The 14,387-nt window shown below is 39.0% G+C and overlaps 1 protein-coding gene across 3 annotated transcripts in view; it reads left to right on the forward strand.

The window, feature by feature from the left end:
• The first annotated feature begins 305 nt into the window (after nt 1–305).
• RFX7 (regulatory factor X7) overlaps nt 306–14,387 on the forward strand; it is a 96,031-nt gene continuing 81,949 nt past the window's right edge. Inside the window, exons 1-2 of one of the 3 annotated variants that reach the window (XM_033108254.1) lie at nt 306–684; nt 833–998. In XM_033108254.1, coding sequence (XP_032964145.1) covers nt 838–998 — 161 coding nt within the window. In that variant the 5' untranslated portion in view covers nt 306–684; nt 833–837. Of the gene's footprint in view, nt 999–14,387 lie in introns of all 3 variants that reach the window. The other 2 variants (XM_033108253.1, XM_033108252.1) reach the window with 2 other exon arrangements.

A 14,387-nucleotide genomic window follows, 5' to 3' on the forward strand; every position in this document is an offset into this window, starting at 1 on the left:
TCTCGCCAGCACCTCCCCCACGTTTTCCTGCTCTCCTCCACCAGCTCGGCCAGTCCCTTCCTCCTCCCCGGCGGCGCGCGTTCTGGGTCCCGCTGGCCCGCGCCGCCCTCCGCACCCGTGCGCCCCCCTCCCAGGCCCCCGCACCCGTCACCCGCACACCCGGTCCACGCCCCCCCCGTACCCCCCCACCCCCACCCCAGCCCGGCAGAGCGGTAGGTGTTTTGCCGTCTGCTCCGGGCCGCAGTGCGGCTGCGCGCGCTGGGCTGCCTCGGGGGCTGGCAGGGCAGCGGTGGCCGCGGCGGCGGCGGCGGCGGCGGCGGCGGCGGGGCCGGGAGCGAGCGGCGGTGGCGTGGGGAGTGGCGTGGAGCTGAGCCTGGGGCTGCAGCAGCGCGGGGCTCCCGGAGTAGAAAGCCCCGGGGGCAAGAAAGGAAGGCCGGGCCGCGAAGTCCCCAAGCAACCATTCTCCTTGGATTTGGGGGAGCCTTGCCCCCCCCACCTCGTCTTCAGACGCCCCCTCCTCACCGCCCCCAGCCCCGGCCGCTGACTGGAGGAGGCGGCGGCGGGGGGCTGAGGGGCGCCGCCATGCCTCTCCCGCGGTGAAGCGCCCTGGCCGTAAGGAGCCGCTGGGTCTCCCCGGTGATGTCCCCCAGGCGGCAGGCGAAAGCGACTCACTCGAGCCCTGGGGTAAAGGCCTAGCTTATCCAGCTTCCTTCCTCCTCCTCCTCCTCTTCCCCTCCCCCTTCCTCCTATCCCCCTTCGTCCTCCCCTCCCCGTCTCTTTCCTCACCCTTCCCCGCGCCCCCATTTTCCCTCCCTCCCTCCCACCCCTCCAGCAGCGATGGCAGAGGAACAACAACAGCCGCCACCACAGCAGCCTGATGCCCATCAGCAGCTTCCCCCCAACGCCCCCAACTCGGGGGTGGCTCTGCCAGCCCTTGTGCCTGGGCTGCCAGGGACAGAGGCCAGCGCGCTGCAACACGAGATCAAGAACTCCATCTGGTAAGAGGATCCTCCATCGCTGGGGTAAAAAAGCCCAGGCACATTTCTGCTGCAAAGGGGGTGGAGGGCGGCGGGCGGGGAAGCGGAGGAGCAGGCTGATGCTTTCATTGAATGTGGGTATCCAGAGTCGGGTGCATATTTACAGGGCCTCTGGAGGTGTGGGGACTTTGCATCAGCCCCTAGTCTCCATAGCCCCCAAATGCTTTTACCCCCTCTTTAATTGTGAGTGCAGATAAACAAGTTATTTGTGGTTTTCACTTATGTGTGAGAGGAATATGGGTCGAAATTAAGTCATCTTGCATGATGGTAGTAGCATGAATTTGGGACTGAGGAATCTGAAATGTGTTTACTCCTTTTTGCAGTCATACAGGAGGAAGAAGTGTATTGTGAATTTTCACCAAACAGACATTGTGCGCAGGAATATTAATAGGCAGCACAAAACCTAATGTGCCTCTTCCTTTCAGTTGCTTTAGCTGCTGTTTCTGGATGTTTTTGCCTTCATTATTCTCAGATTAAATTTCTCTTTCAGGGAGTTTATTATTTCCATTGATTGTGAAGAAAGGGCTTCTTTAGTATATTTAATATATTTTATTTTAAGGTGGTAGTTTACACTGTAAAGTGGTTTTTAATTTAAAATAAATGTGTTGCCATTTTGTGTGTCTTTTTTAGAAACTAGATGAAATAGCTTTTGCTGTTCCTGTACTTTCTTGTATGAGAATTTCCAGTATTTCCGCATTAAACTGTGAAAGGCTGGTGGCAGTCTTTTAATAATTAAATACATTGAGTTAAGTCTATCCTGTTAGAGCCATTACACATATTCTTTGAATGTGAACTTGCATTGTTTTTTGCAGTATTCTTCATTAGCTGACATTTTTTTTAAAATGTAGAGCTATTTTAAAAATGGAAAGCAATATTTGGAATTTGGTCTAAGAGACTGCTTTTAATAGTAGTTTAAAAATAGAATTAAATATGGTATAAAAAATCTGATTTTAAAAATGAAATGTTGCATGTCTGTCATTGAATCTGACTACTAAAATATCAAAACTTCTTTTATATTGCAATTTAAAAAGTAATGTATCATAAAACGGCTGGCATTGCAGTACAATATTTACACACTTCTAAACAGTGACAATTTTTATATAAAAAAATTAAGGTTTGTTATATAGTAATTTTCATTATTTTCTTGGCATACATCCATATTGTCATGATGATGATATGAAGTAGGTCAGTGCAGGCTTTAATAGTTTCATACTACACAGTAGTTGGCAGCTGAGTATCTTGCTTTCAGTTTTAATTTTAAAATGAAGTTTAAATATTTTAAATGAGAATATTTTTGGCTTTGACAATAGTCCTGTTGTGGCTACTTGAATAGGTCAGATAAATAGGATTGTCGTGTGTGTGTGTGTGTGTGTGTGTGTGTGTGTCAGTGTGTGTGTGTGTGTGTGTGTGAGAAAGAGAGAGAGAGAGAGAGAGAGAGAGAGAGAGAGAGCTTTATTTATTCTTCAATGGATACCCTCACCCCCCTTTTAAAGCTGTAATTTAAAGGAAGAGATGGTTAATATCCTACTTACCATCAAGGTTTCCAGAAACCAGAGTGGTTTTTTCCCCCTGTTAACTTAGTTTAACTTTAGTATTCCTGAAATCATCATTAAATTGAATTAAGCACTTTGGTTTTTACATTCAGGTAAGGGATGTCACAGTTAAAAGGACTAAAATCTTTTAAGAAACACAAATTTAAAAGAATAGCCAGGGAAAAGACTGAGATAGGCAATGTGTTAGTTGAGTTAGCAATACACATTTTAATTTATTGTGAAAACAGTAAGGGAAAAAGAACCTTCATTTTATATTTTGAAAATAAGAGTAAGTCATATAGGCAGCTGATTGAAGTGTTTCAATAATAATGATAGCGGAGTGCTCTTTTTGGTAAATGATTTGTTTTAATTATTCTTTCATTAATCATATATGTTTACAAATTCATTGCAACTTAACTGTGCTGACTTTAATGTGAGAAAAACTTATCGTGGAGTGCCCTTCAGTTTTTGATACTTGCTCTGAAAAAATAACGGGCAACAATCATCTTAATCCCCAAATGTACAGGTTTTAATCTTTACATAAAGACGTTAAAAAGTGAAAGCTCCTTCAATACCATCTCTTCCTAAAAAGTAGTACATGTATGTTAAATTGAAATCTTTTTTAATAGCTAAGATTGCAACTCTTTAGGTGTCTCATTTCACATTTTTTGAGGCAACAATATCTTTTTACCACCTTTTTTTTATCACCTGGTCATGTTCTGAGAGATTATCAGTTTTGTACTACTTCGTATGTCAATCTTTGGTAACATCACTAATGAGAATTTGAAATTACATTGAACAGAAATGTGAAATTTAAAAATTATTAAATGGGTTTTGCATTTAGGCAGATCAGAGTTTCTAAATTATTGGACTTGGAGATCACAAACAAGTCTGTACTTGTCCTATTCTACAAATATAAATACACTATGTGATTTAGGCCTTTAGCTGGACAATGAGTTCTTTATTATATCATTTCATAATTATTTACTTTTGTTTGTTAAACTAAAATGCTGTTTGATAAAAGTATGCCCATGGTAATTTCAAGCATTAAATGAGTCTTTGAAAAAAAGATGACGTATTCAAAGTTGAAATTATGGTATTTAGTGAGATCGGAACCGTATTTTGTAAGAATTGGATATATGTATTTTTAAGATAGGTCTAGAAAATAAAAATACTCCTAACTTGGTAGTATTGTAATGTTTGTGTGACATACTTATGAATGTCTTCAACGGAAGTCCAAGTTACCAGGCCTGCATCTTTCTTTATCTTCCTCATTCCCACTCTATGGACAAAGATCCAGATGCCTTGCACTACTCACTTAAAAGGAGCTTTACTTACAGAGGTGTGTTTTAATCCTGAATATGCTGTAAGAATGTTCTGCATATTTTGTAAACAATAGAATTATAATATAAACTTTTCATTCAAAAAAGAAAACTAGTAGCCCATATCTTTTTGGTAAGTGAAGACTCATTCTGGCAACCTAAAACAAAGCCAGAACCTAACCTCACGGTAAATTATTTAATTTACATCGCACCCCTCTTTCGTTACCCAAAAAAAGAATACCAAAGGAAATTTTTCTTTCCTCTTATCTCCCAGTGTCTTCATAGTTTTTTTTAAAAAAAAAAGAAAGAAAAAAGAAAATTGTATTTAAACAAACAAAATTTTACTAAGTGATTTTTTTTTTCCATTTTGAAGCAGTTTTACTTGAAACCCTGGTAGAATAAAATAGCTGTGGAAAAAATACGATAGAAAAAATTACATTTACAATCTTCTTTGTGATTAGTTAGATCTAAGAATAATCATACTTACATGGGAGGGAGTAACAAACATATTTACAATCAGGCTGTAATATAGACTCTAAACCTTTACCTAGAAATTCAAAAGAAACACTGATGTTTCATTGTAGAAAGTTTTCTAATACTGTATTTACTCAAAAAATTCAGGGATTCGGGAAAGAATTAGTTTTTATCAATTGTTATTTTCATTTATGTAACTCTTTATTTGCAAATAAGACCTTGTAAATCATTTCTTAAAACAGTCCTAAAGATGTGTGATTGTTCTGCCCACTTTATGGAAACAGATAAATTGAATTCCTCTGATTTATTATCAGACCCTAGAAGCAGTGCATGGGCCAGAGCTCCCTGTCTTTATTCAGTCTTATAAGTCATACAGACTTCTGAATCTAGTGCATTTTAGACTTAGAATTATAATCAAAGTAGAATATATGTGGACCATTTGGGATATTGTCTAAATTCTAATTTAATCCCAAATTGAGCAATTTTATTCAACTTATTTCTTAGTTACAATGAGCAAAGTATGGTGATCCTCAGGTTTACATAGTGATGCCATATTAGTCCAGATTTCTGTCCCCTGTCCTAGAACTTAGTAGTTAAGTTTTGTCCTTGGGTCTGGGTCAGACAATTTATTAGCTAGGTCAGGCAATTTGTTAGCTCTTTATTATAAGTTCCTTCAGCTGCAGTGGGAAACATTTACTATAAAGTTCATAACTTTAGAGTTTATTTTAACCATAGCGCATGATCTTCATTTTGCTTTAAAATTAGAGACTGATTAGTATATCAACTGGCTTGCATATTTTTTGATTAGTTGGTTGACATGCTATCTACCCTGAATTCAGTCTGTCTTCCATATCAAGCACACCAAAGACTGGATGCTTTTTTGAGGCCAGATGTGATGGTTGCATCCCAACACTGTTTTTATTCCAGAAAGAAGGCAGTTCCTTGCTCTCCTCTATGATTTGAAACTGATGAAATTGTCTTCTATACTGACCAGAAAAGCAATTTCAAGCCCCCTTTTCTGGCCTTGTTTAGCATAGGTAATGGGTGTCTGTGTATAAATAATTGACCAATTTGCCCTCCTCATTGGGAGGTGTCTTTAATGATGTTATGTACAGAACTGATTTGGTTTCTCTATCACTATTAGTTTTTAGTATTACAGGGGAAAATGAGCTTCACAGTGGTAGAAAAGGCAGAAGTGTATTATTTGTTATGAAATATGCTTTGAATAAAAACATACATCAAATCACTTTTTATATTAGTGATTGCGCATTAAAATTGTACAAATGAAAATAATTAAAATGAATATTGTCATTTACTCAAATTGAGCACTTTAAGCAAGAACAGTGTTGGTACTTAACCTGAGTACCAGCCATATACAAAATACTACATATGTAGGAGACTGGCATTTGACGAATGTCCATTCACTTGTAAGACTAACCTTCAGTATTAACCTCAGCAAAAATGTGCAATAAAACATCTCTTTTATTCAGTTAGGAGACCTGGGAAAAAGGTGACCAGTATCAAAGTGTCAATTGTAGGAAAAGTAGACCTTAGTTTCCTTGTCCAGAAAATGAAAGGTTTATATTAGATGACCTTACAACAAGTTTTTTTTTTTAGCTTAAATTATGACTCTTGTTACTAAATTAATATTGACAGCAATAATAAAGTATACTATAAGCATAGTGAGGACTAACAGCATTAACTGATCACAGTCAATCAGCAGAACATTTCCAAAGGATGGATTATTAGGATGTGTCAATGTTTCCTTGGGTGTTAGCTCTGGAGGACTATCTAAAGGTGTTATTCATTTATTGCTACCTTGTGTGAGAGGTCTGTTGTATGAGATTCAGTCTGCAAATACTTATTGAGCATGTATTACATTTAAAGTGTTCTAAGAGCTGTTGATTATGCAAAAATATGTAAGGCTATTCAGTAATCCCTGTTGTTGGGGAGTTTACTAGTTGCCAGTTGAGAGATTGCACTGGTGGTTATTTGTGTGCGTGTTTTGTTTATAAAGAGGTGCTCAGTTCTTGTAAGCACCTCACACGGGACCTTGTTCCTGTAGTAATAATATTTTAAGGCAGTGATGAATGTTGTATTGTAAACGTGGTTAGGTAAATAAGAAAGGTGTGTATTCTTTCCAGAATAATTTCGGGTAGGGTGGAGCTTCACAACTTTTCCTCTTCATTGAGGGTAGACATTTGCGCATCATTGTGACAGAGTGTTCTTTCTAAGTACAAAGAAGAACAAAACAAAAAGATGATTACTCTGTACCTCCGACAGTAAACTAGTGCCTCCTTATCTAGTGCCTCCTGTTCAACCAGTCTTTCTATCTCAAGGGTTCTAAGAGTTCAGGTTAAGGATGAGTAGCGTGGACCAATAGGTGGAAGAATCTTCCTACCCTGTGCAGGGTAATAAATAAAGAACAATAAGCTCTGAAGTCTTAATACACTTGACTGCTAAGATTAAGATAGTTAACACTTAACCTTAACCCACATGAATCAAAGCTTGAAAACAATTTAATTTTTATTTCTTGAGCCATTTACTTTTTCTGTTTCCTGGCCTATCTGTGTGCCTCGTTTTTTTTGTTGTTGTTGTTGTTGTTTGTTTGTTTTTTTAATTGGAGAACAGTGTGTTTCTCCAGGGCCCATCAGCTCCAAGTCAAGTCGTCCTTCAGTCTTATTGTGGAGGGCGCAGCTCAGCTCCAAGTCCAGTTGCCGTTTTCAGTCTTGTTGCAGGGGGCGCAGCCCACCATCGCATGGGGGAATTGAACGGGCAACCTTGTTAAGAGCTCGCGCTATAACCAACTGAGCCATCCGGCCACCCCTATGTACCTCCTATTTATAAGAGAAAATAGAAAACAATGAGGTTTGGTTAATTATGCATAATACCTCTACCAGGTATCGATTACGGTGGCTCCTATATATATTACAAAAAGTTGTCTGGGAAGTGATATTCCTAGTATCTTAGAACAAACTGAAAACATACAGATATTCCTTGCTATTTGATTCTCTATTTGGTTTCTGAATTCGAAGAGTGAGAGGTCAGAGTGACAGGTTGCAATCTATTATGTCTTGGAATTTTGGGAGACAAGAATTCATATGCTGTGAAATACCATCTCCAAATAGTCTTATCTAAAATATATATGTTTACCTAAACCCATTCGTAGTCTGAGTTTGGATAGCAAGGGTTCAGAGAGCAAAACATATTTTTACACTCATTCTAATAACAGGATTAGCAAATTGGTTTGAATTTGCATGCTAAATCTGATTGATTCGCAATGGCTACCTAGGGCGTGGGGATAGGAAGTGATGGTACTTATGACCTATAATTACCTCCCCTTTTCTTTCTGAGCTCTTATAGGCAAAGCATTAGAACTGTTGGTCATGTTAGAGGGTATTAGTCCCTAGGGCTATGGTATTGCCATTTAGGATACCTAAATTTAAGACACATACTAAGCATGGAGAGTACTTAGGTTTGGGTTTTCTTTCTCTACTTGTGTTGTTACTATTTTTCTGTGACTTTCCTACTTTGATCACCTGGTAATACCGTATGGTAATACCGTAGCTACAAGATGAGAACAGGAAATTACTATATAAAGTCACTACTTCAGTTTGCCCTATCTTTTTCTTTGCTTTCATTATCTTCTCTAATTATGCTTATGTGGGTCTCTTTACCTGCTACCTTAAAAAAATTTTTTTTCTGCTGGTATAAGTATCTACCTTTAAGATCCAACTCGTGCGCCACTGCTTCGGTGAAACTTTTCCCAACTCCCGGGGAACAATGAATCTGAGTTGTATAAATTTCCCCCCCCCCATTAATTTAGACTGGTCTTACCTGAGATGAGTCCATTTTAGTGAATTTTTACTGAATTTAAGTGAAACATTCTCATTTTCTAATATGTAAAGTTCATAGAAATTCAGAGACAATAAGTCTAAAACAAAACAAACACTACATAATAAGTAATTTACAATATGACAGTAAAATATTATGTAATAGCCAAGAACTTGCCATTGTTTTTGCAGTATATATGAAATTTTAAAAGTTTACTTAGATAAGAGTGTCACTTCAGTGACATCTTGCTTGGAGTTAAGTTGGTGTTTCATTTAACTGTCAGATTAGTAAATGTGTGATCCCTTTTTCTGAAGGAGGAGATATTAGTAAGGAGTGTTTGGCCACATTCTGTAGACACATATTTCAAAGGAGTGCGAAGGTCAAAGACTCATCCGGAACTTACAGAATCGAAAGTGGTCAAGGAAAACCGAATGCAGGACCCATTTATCTACTACATATAGACATGGGAATTTTAATGTGTACTACATATAGACGTAGGAAGATTAAAAAATAATAAGACACCATGTCTGTCTTGAAAGCATTCACTCCTTGTGTGAATAGTTGTGTGCATCATCAATTGAATTTAACAAAAGTAAGATTTTGTAAAATGCATTGACGATATAAGCAATGGTATAAACAAGTACAGAATTAGAAGAGAGAGGGATTCAGTGAGGATATATTATTGTTGGCAAAATTCAGAGTGGTGGCCTTAGTAAAAAAGTCAAGGGGTGAGCTATTGATCCAGATACATTTATCAATGTGCTTACTGGGAAATCTTTATTTCCACTAGCAGAAATTAGACTGAGAGTTGTTGATGATGGTAAGCTTTGCTGGTAATGAGAATAATTAGAGGAAAATAGGACAAAATTGGCTTGACTGAGGAGTGGGGTTCCCACCAATCACAATCCTCTCACTTAAATTTTAATGGACAAAGGTAGAAGAAAGAATATAGAGTAACAGTAGAGAAGAAAGGGATGGGGTGGGTGGGAACGGGGACAGAGGACCAGGAACTGCTCCTGTAACAGCCTTGGAAGAGGACTGTGTGCCCTGAATTGACTCTCCTGAAGGATGGCCATTGCGTGAAGAGAATTAGAATGTTTGGTGTGAGGTCCCTCCTATATCATTCATCCCATATCTCAGCTCCTGTATCTTAGCATCTCTGTCTATGGACTTTTCCGTTATCCGATGCAGTTTGTTTTCCCGTTTTGGATTTATCCTTTTCCGTGTATTTATGGAATTTGTTCCAACATATACCCCATTTTGGTCACCGTCATCAAACGGTTCTTTTCCACTGCTGCTTTTCCTGTGACTATACATGCCTATGACTGACTTCCTTAAAACAACAGCAAACAACCTTGGAGAAAAAGGTTTTGCAGTAAAACAAAGAGTTGATCTCTCAGTGACTTAAAGAGCTCACTCAGTCATAAGAGAAAAAGTCAGTAGGTAAGTGAATGAAGAATGTAAATACTCATTTTATAAGATGAAAAATATGAACAGTTAACAAATATGCAAAAATCTTTACTCTCAATAATAAAAAATAATTAAAGCAGGAAAGTGCTTTTATTGACCACTAAGAAAAAATTTAAGAAATACAGTAACCATTGCTCGCTGGTTTTGCTGTTTTCCTTATCCCTTTCCCTCCCCTCAAGTTCTATTCAGTTGTATGATATGTAAGCCCACTCATTGTTTTGGTGGAATAAGTTTGAACATACATTTTAAAAGTGTTAACTGTGTTTGCATTTAGGTGGTGGAACACTATGATTTTTTTTCTCCTGTTTCAGTCTCCACATTTTCTTAAATGAGCAGGTGTTATTTTTCATTTGGAAAAATATCCAAACAAGTAAAAGAATGCCCTTTGTCTGTCCTGCTACTCTTCCTTTTAGCTGACCTCTCTCCATCAGCTTACCATCTCCACTTCGTTAGATCTCTCTGTGCTCTTGTCCTTTTCAACTCTTGCATCTGGCTTCCTGCTCTTCTTGCCAACTCAGTGGCCTTTTTTCAGTCTTTATCTTTCATTATGTCTCTAACTTTTTTTCACTTTGATTCCTTCGCCCTTTGGAAATTCTCATTCATTCCTTTTTGAGAGTTGCTTTTGTATCAGCTACTCTGCCTGGCATTGGGGATTCCCTGGGCAAGGATACGAGATCCCTGTTTTTGTGGACCTTACCTCTGATTAACTTTTTTTTTCTTCCAGCTCCCTTTCCTCTAGATGCTCTTTAATTTTGAATATCCAGACACTTATTTCTCAGCCATCCATTGTTTTCCTCTTTTCACTTCTTTGCTAACGTCAAGAAATAGATAGGCTGAACAGACAACTCGAACCACATCTACTCATTCCTTCTCCAGAGTACAGGGCGCTACCATTGTCACTGTAAGCTTGGCCTTTTCACAGTAGCCCTTCTTCTTTGCCATCGTGCCTTGCTGCCTCAATTTGCTTTCATTTCCAATTCTTCTCCTTCTTTTGGTAGTAGATACCACATTCTGTCAGGCTAGCAACATTGGTTTCATAGTTGATTTTTCTCTTATCCCCATCCCATACCCAGTATTTTAACAAGTTGCCAAGTTTGCGCTGTCACTTAAGTTTCTCCTTATTTTCTCTTTTCCACTCCAGGACCATAGATAGCTCAGTGCTTTACCATCTCATTCCTGGAATATTACAGCACCAGCATAGCCACTGTCTGCCCCTGGCTTTCCCCCTGCCCCCGATTGAACTTTGCTGTATATCACTGCCAAACTAAGTCTTCTAAAACATCCTTTTTTCAGGTAATTCCCTTCTAAAAACCTTCAATTTCGCCTTGCCCTCCGTGTCGTATCTAAAGATTTCCATCAGCTTTCAAAGGCCTGTATAATCTAGCCCCATACATTCAATCCAACCCTATTTTTTGCTGTTCCCCAGTATTCAGCTCCACTTCACTGTTTGTCTTCTATTTTTGTCATCCTGCTTTCATTCCTTTATATCTTTTCTGGAATTTCCACTTCTCTGTTTTCAAATCCTACCTAATCATACTTTAACCATTTTTAAAGTCATTGCTCAAATCATTATACTATGAAACATTCTTTAGCTATTCCAGTCCACATTGGCCTTTTCTTGACTTCATGTTGTATATAGTGAGTTCTGTACAATTAAGCACTTACACACTCGTAATTTTTTTTCCCTGTGCCATTTTAATTAACAAGATCTTTGAAGCTAGGGGCAACACCTTTTGTATCTATTTCTCATCTAGCAGTAGGTACTCACTAGTACCATTTTTGTCTACTATATTCTTAGAGGCGCTTTATTATTTTTCTTCTATATATTAAAGTTTCTATATTTAATATTTTTAATGTGGTAATTTTCTCCCCAAACAGGTTGTTAAACTCATGTTGTTTTACAGAAACAATTTTTTTAATTGCATTGATAAAACTGAAGTAATCATTTATTTAGAGTTTCAGTTCTACTAGTCAAATATCTTTCACTGTATATCTAGATGAAAAATAATGTACGAGTTCCGGTATGTCCGAAGTGAGAGCCATTGTGTCTCTCATTTTTAAAATACTGAGATGACTACTACGTAGTTCAATAACCTTTTATGAATAAGTATACAGTAGTATTTAGTTAGGGTTTTGTGGACTGATCAGCTATATCTGTGTCCCGACCTAATTCCCAAGAAATTTTGAAGACACCCCCATCCCCCGTCGCACCCTCGACACACACAGTCCTTAACATTGAAGTGGAGATCACTTCTTTAAAGTGTGGTCCTGGGGGAGGGTTTGACCTGGTATTTATTTTAGAAGCCAAGACGTAAGGCTAAGGTAACCGGTTAGTCATGGCTAAAGCCTAAAGATGGACGGCAGAGGAAACCTGTGAGTTAAGGGCACATAACGGAGGGAGGTGGCTTTATCTGGGAAGTGAGGTGGGAATGACTCAAACAGGAAAACAATTCTGAGGGCCCGGAGTGTTTCAAATTCATAAAAAGCACCTAGTTTGCTAGGACTTTCTATCTGACATAGAGCCTTTTTGTTTGTTTGATTTTTTGGGGGGTCTGATATCCTTTCAGAGAGGTACAACAACTAGATTAAAAGACCCTTTCAGCTTAAAAATTGTCTTTATATGATTCTACGGGGTTTGTTAAGAGCAGTGGTTTCTTAAAATGTTGTATTAGCATCACCTGGGAACTTGTTAGAATGCAAATTTGGGGGCTTCACCTTAGATTTACTGGAATAGAAATTCTGGGGGTGTGACCAACAGTCTTTGTTTTACTAGCCCTCCAGATGATTCTGATAGATACTGAAATTTGAGAACCACTAGCTTAGAGGAAGGATCTTCTAATAAAGAAATATTAAGCCAAAGTACTCTGTGGCAGAACTTTAGTATTAATCCTTGAGTACCTCAGGTAGAGTTAATGACTCGTTTATTTTAATTTTCATAGTATTTGAATATAATTCTGCTATAGCATCATTTACACTGTGTTGTAAAAGATTTCCACGAAACTAAAATTGTTAGTCTCAGTAATTGTATGTAAAATGAATTGATGAATAAAAATTAAATAGTGCAGAGTCATTATTGCACTCAGCCCAGGTCATCAATTAAAAGATACACACACACTAACACACACACACACACAATACCAGTGATCACATGTGCAAGAAAATGTGGGATGCATAACCCAGGAGTTGGCAAGCTTTTTCTTGAGAGGGCCAGATAGTAGTATTTTTGGCTTTGCAGGAGAAAGCCAAAAACAGAGCTGCAAGCTCTGTTGCAGCTACGTTACTCTGCCATTGTGTCAGGAAAGTAGCCCTAGACAATATATAAATGAATGGGTATGGCCAGAGTTGTTCTACTGCTGGCAGGTTTGGGCCCTTGGGCAGCAGTGCGTGGACTCCTGTATCTCATTGCCATGCTGAGAAAACTACTCAAAGGATACAGATATCAGTTCTCAATCAGTCTTCACTCCCTTTACTGGCAAACAATGGATGATAGTCACCTGCTTGATATGGTCCTGTCTCCCTTGGGTAAACGCAGGATTATGCGTAAAGCATATGAGAATGCAAATGAGTGAGAGTTATATTTTGTGGATAGTCTTAACTCAACTTCCAGTGAAGACGATAAAGTATAGTGTCTTCTGGTTTCTGGTCTGACACAAAGCTTGGAAGTTGTCACTCCTGTCATCACAAGAAAAAAACGTCAAACAAACTGAAAATCGGCCACTCTTCTTAGATCCACAGAGAATGGAGGTCACGGGGCAAACTGCTGCCTGGAAAACTGGAGACAGACAGGCAGATACAGAGAATCATAGCTTACAGTTGGCAGAAGCTCAAAGCTAAAGCCACTATGGATGGGAGCACTTTCTAAAGTACAACTGATGAATTGCTGGAGACTCAGCATGGGCTAGCTTGAGAGTGTCTCAGCCTTAGGGAAGTCCCCACACTTTCCTGAGTTTTACCTGGAGCCCTATCAGATTCTACCAGTAAGAAAAACCTCTTACTTCCTGCATGGGTGGCAGGGACAGTGGGAGGAGGAGAAAAGGAGCCATTTTGAAATAGCCCAGAGCTCTCTCTTCTTTTTAACAAGGCCTGCCTTAAGGGAAGCTCTTTTACCAGAGCCTAACCAACTGGGGCTTTACCAAAGCCTCATTAGCCCGAGGGAAGGAAAATCCCCAATCTGGCTCACTCCCACCCCACATTATCACCACAGCAGTGGGGTTCCTGTATAATATAATAGGATTACTGATAAAAACAACCATAAGCTTCAGACCTTATTTAAGGAGTCTAGGGACTCCCAAAAAGAACATGGGGGACAAAAACAAGGACGTTAGAGAAAATATTAGCCTCAGACACCACAGTAAACACAGCCTAACTCCTAGCCAGATAAACATAAAACCTCGTGTTTACCTCAGTACCTTTTACCCAATATTGTCTGGCTTTCAACAATAAATGACAAGGCATGCTAAAAGGCAGAAGACACAATCTGAAGAGGAAAACCAGGCATCAGAACCAGATGCAGATATAGCACAGATTTTTGGAATTATCAGACCATGAATTTAAAACCACTGTGATTAACATGCTAAGGACTTTAATGAAAAAAAGTAGAAAACATCCAAGAACAGGTGGGTAATGCAAGCAGAGGAGTTGAAGCTCTAAAAATCCAAAGGAATTGTTAAAAATCAAACACACAGTAGCAGAAATGAAGAATACCATTGATGGTCCAT

The sequence above is a fragment of the Rhinolophus ferrumequinum genome, chromosome 6 (assembly GCF_004115265.2).
Source record: "Rhinolophus ferrumequinum isolate MPI-CBG mRhiFer1 chromosome 6, mRhiFer1_v1.p, whole genome shotgun sequence".
Classification (NCBI taxonomy): Eukaryota; Metazoa; Chordata; class Mammalia; order Chiroptera; family Rhinolophidae; genus Rhinolophus; species Rhinolophus ferrumequinum.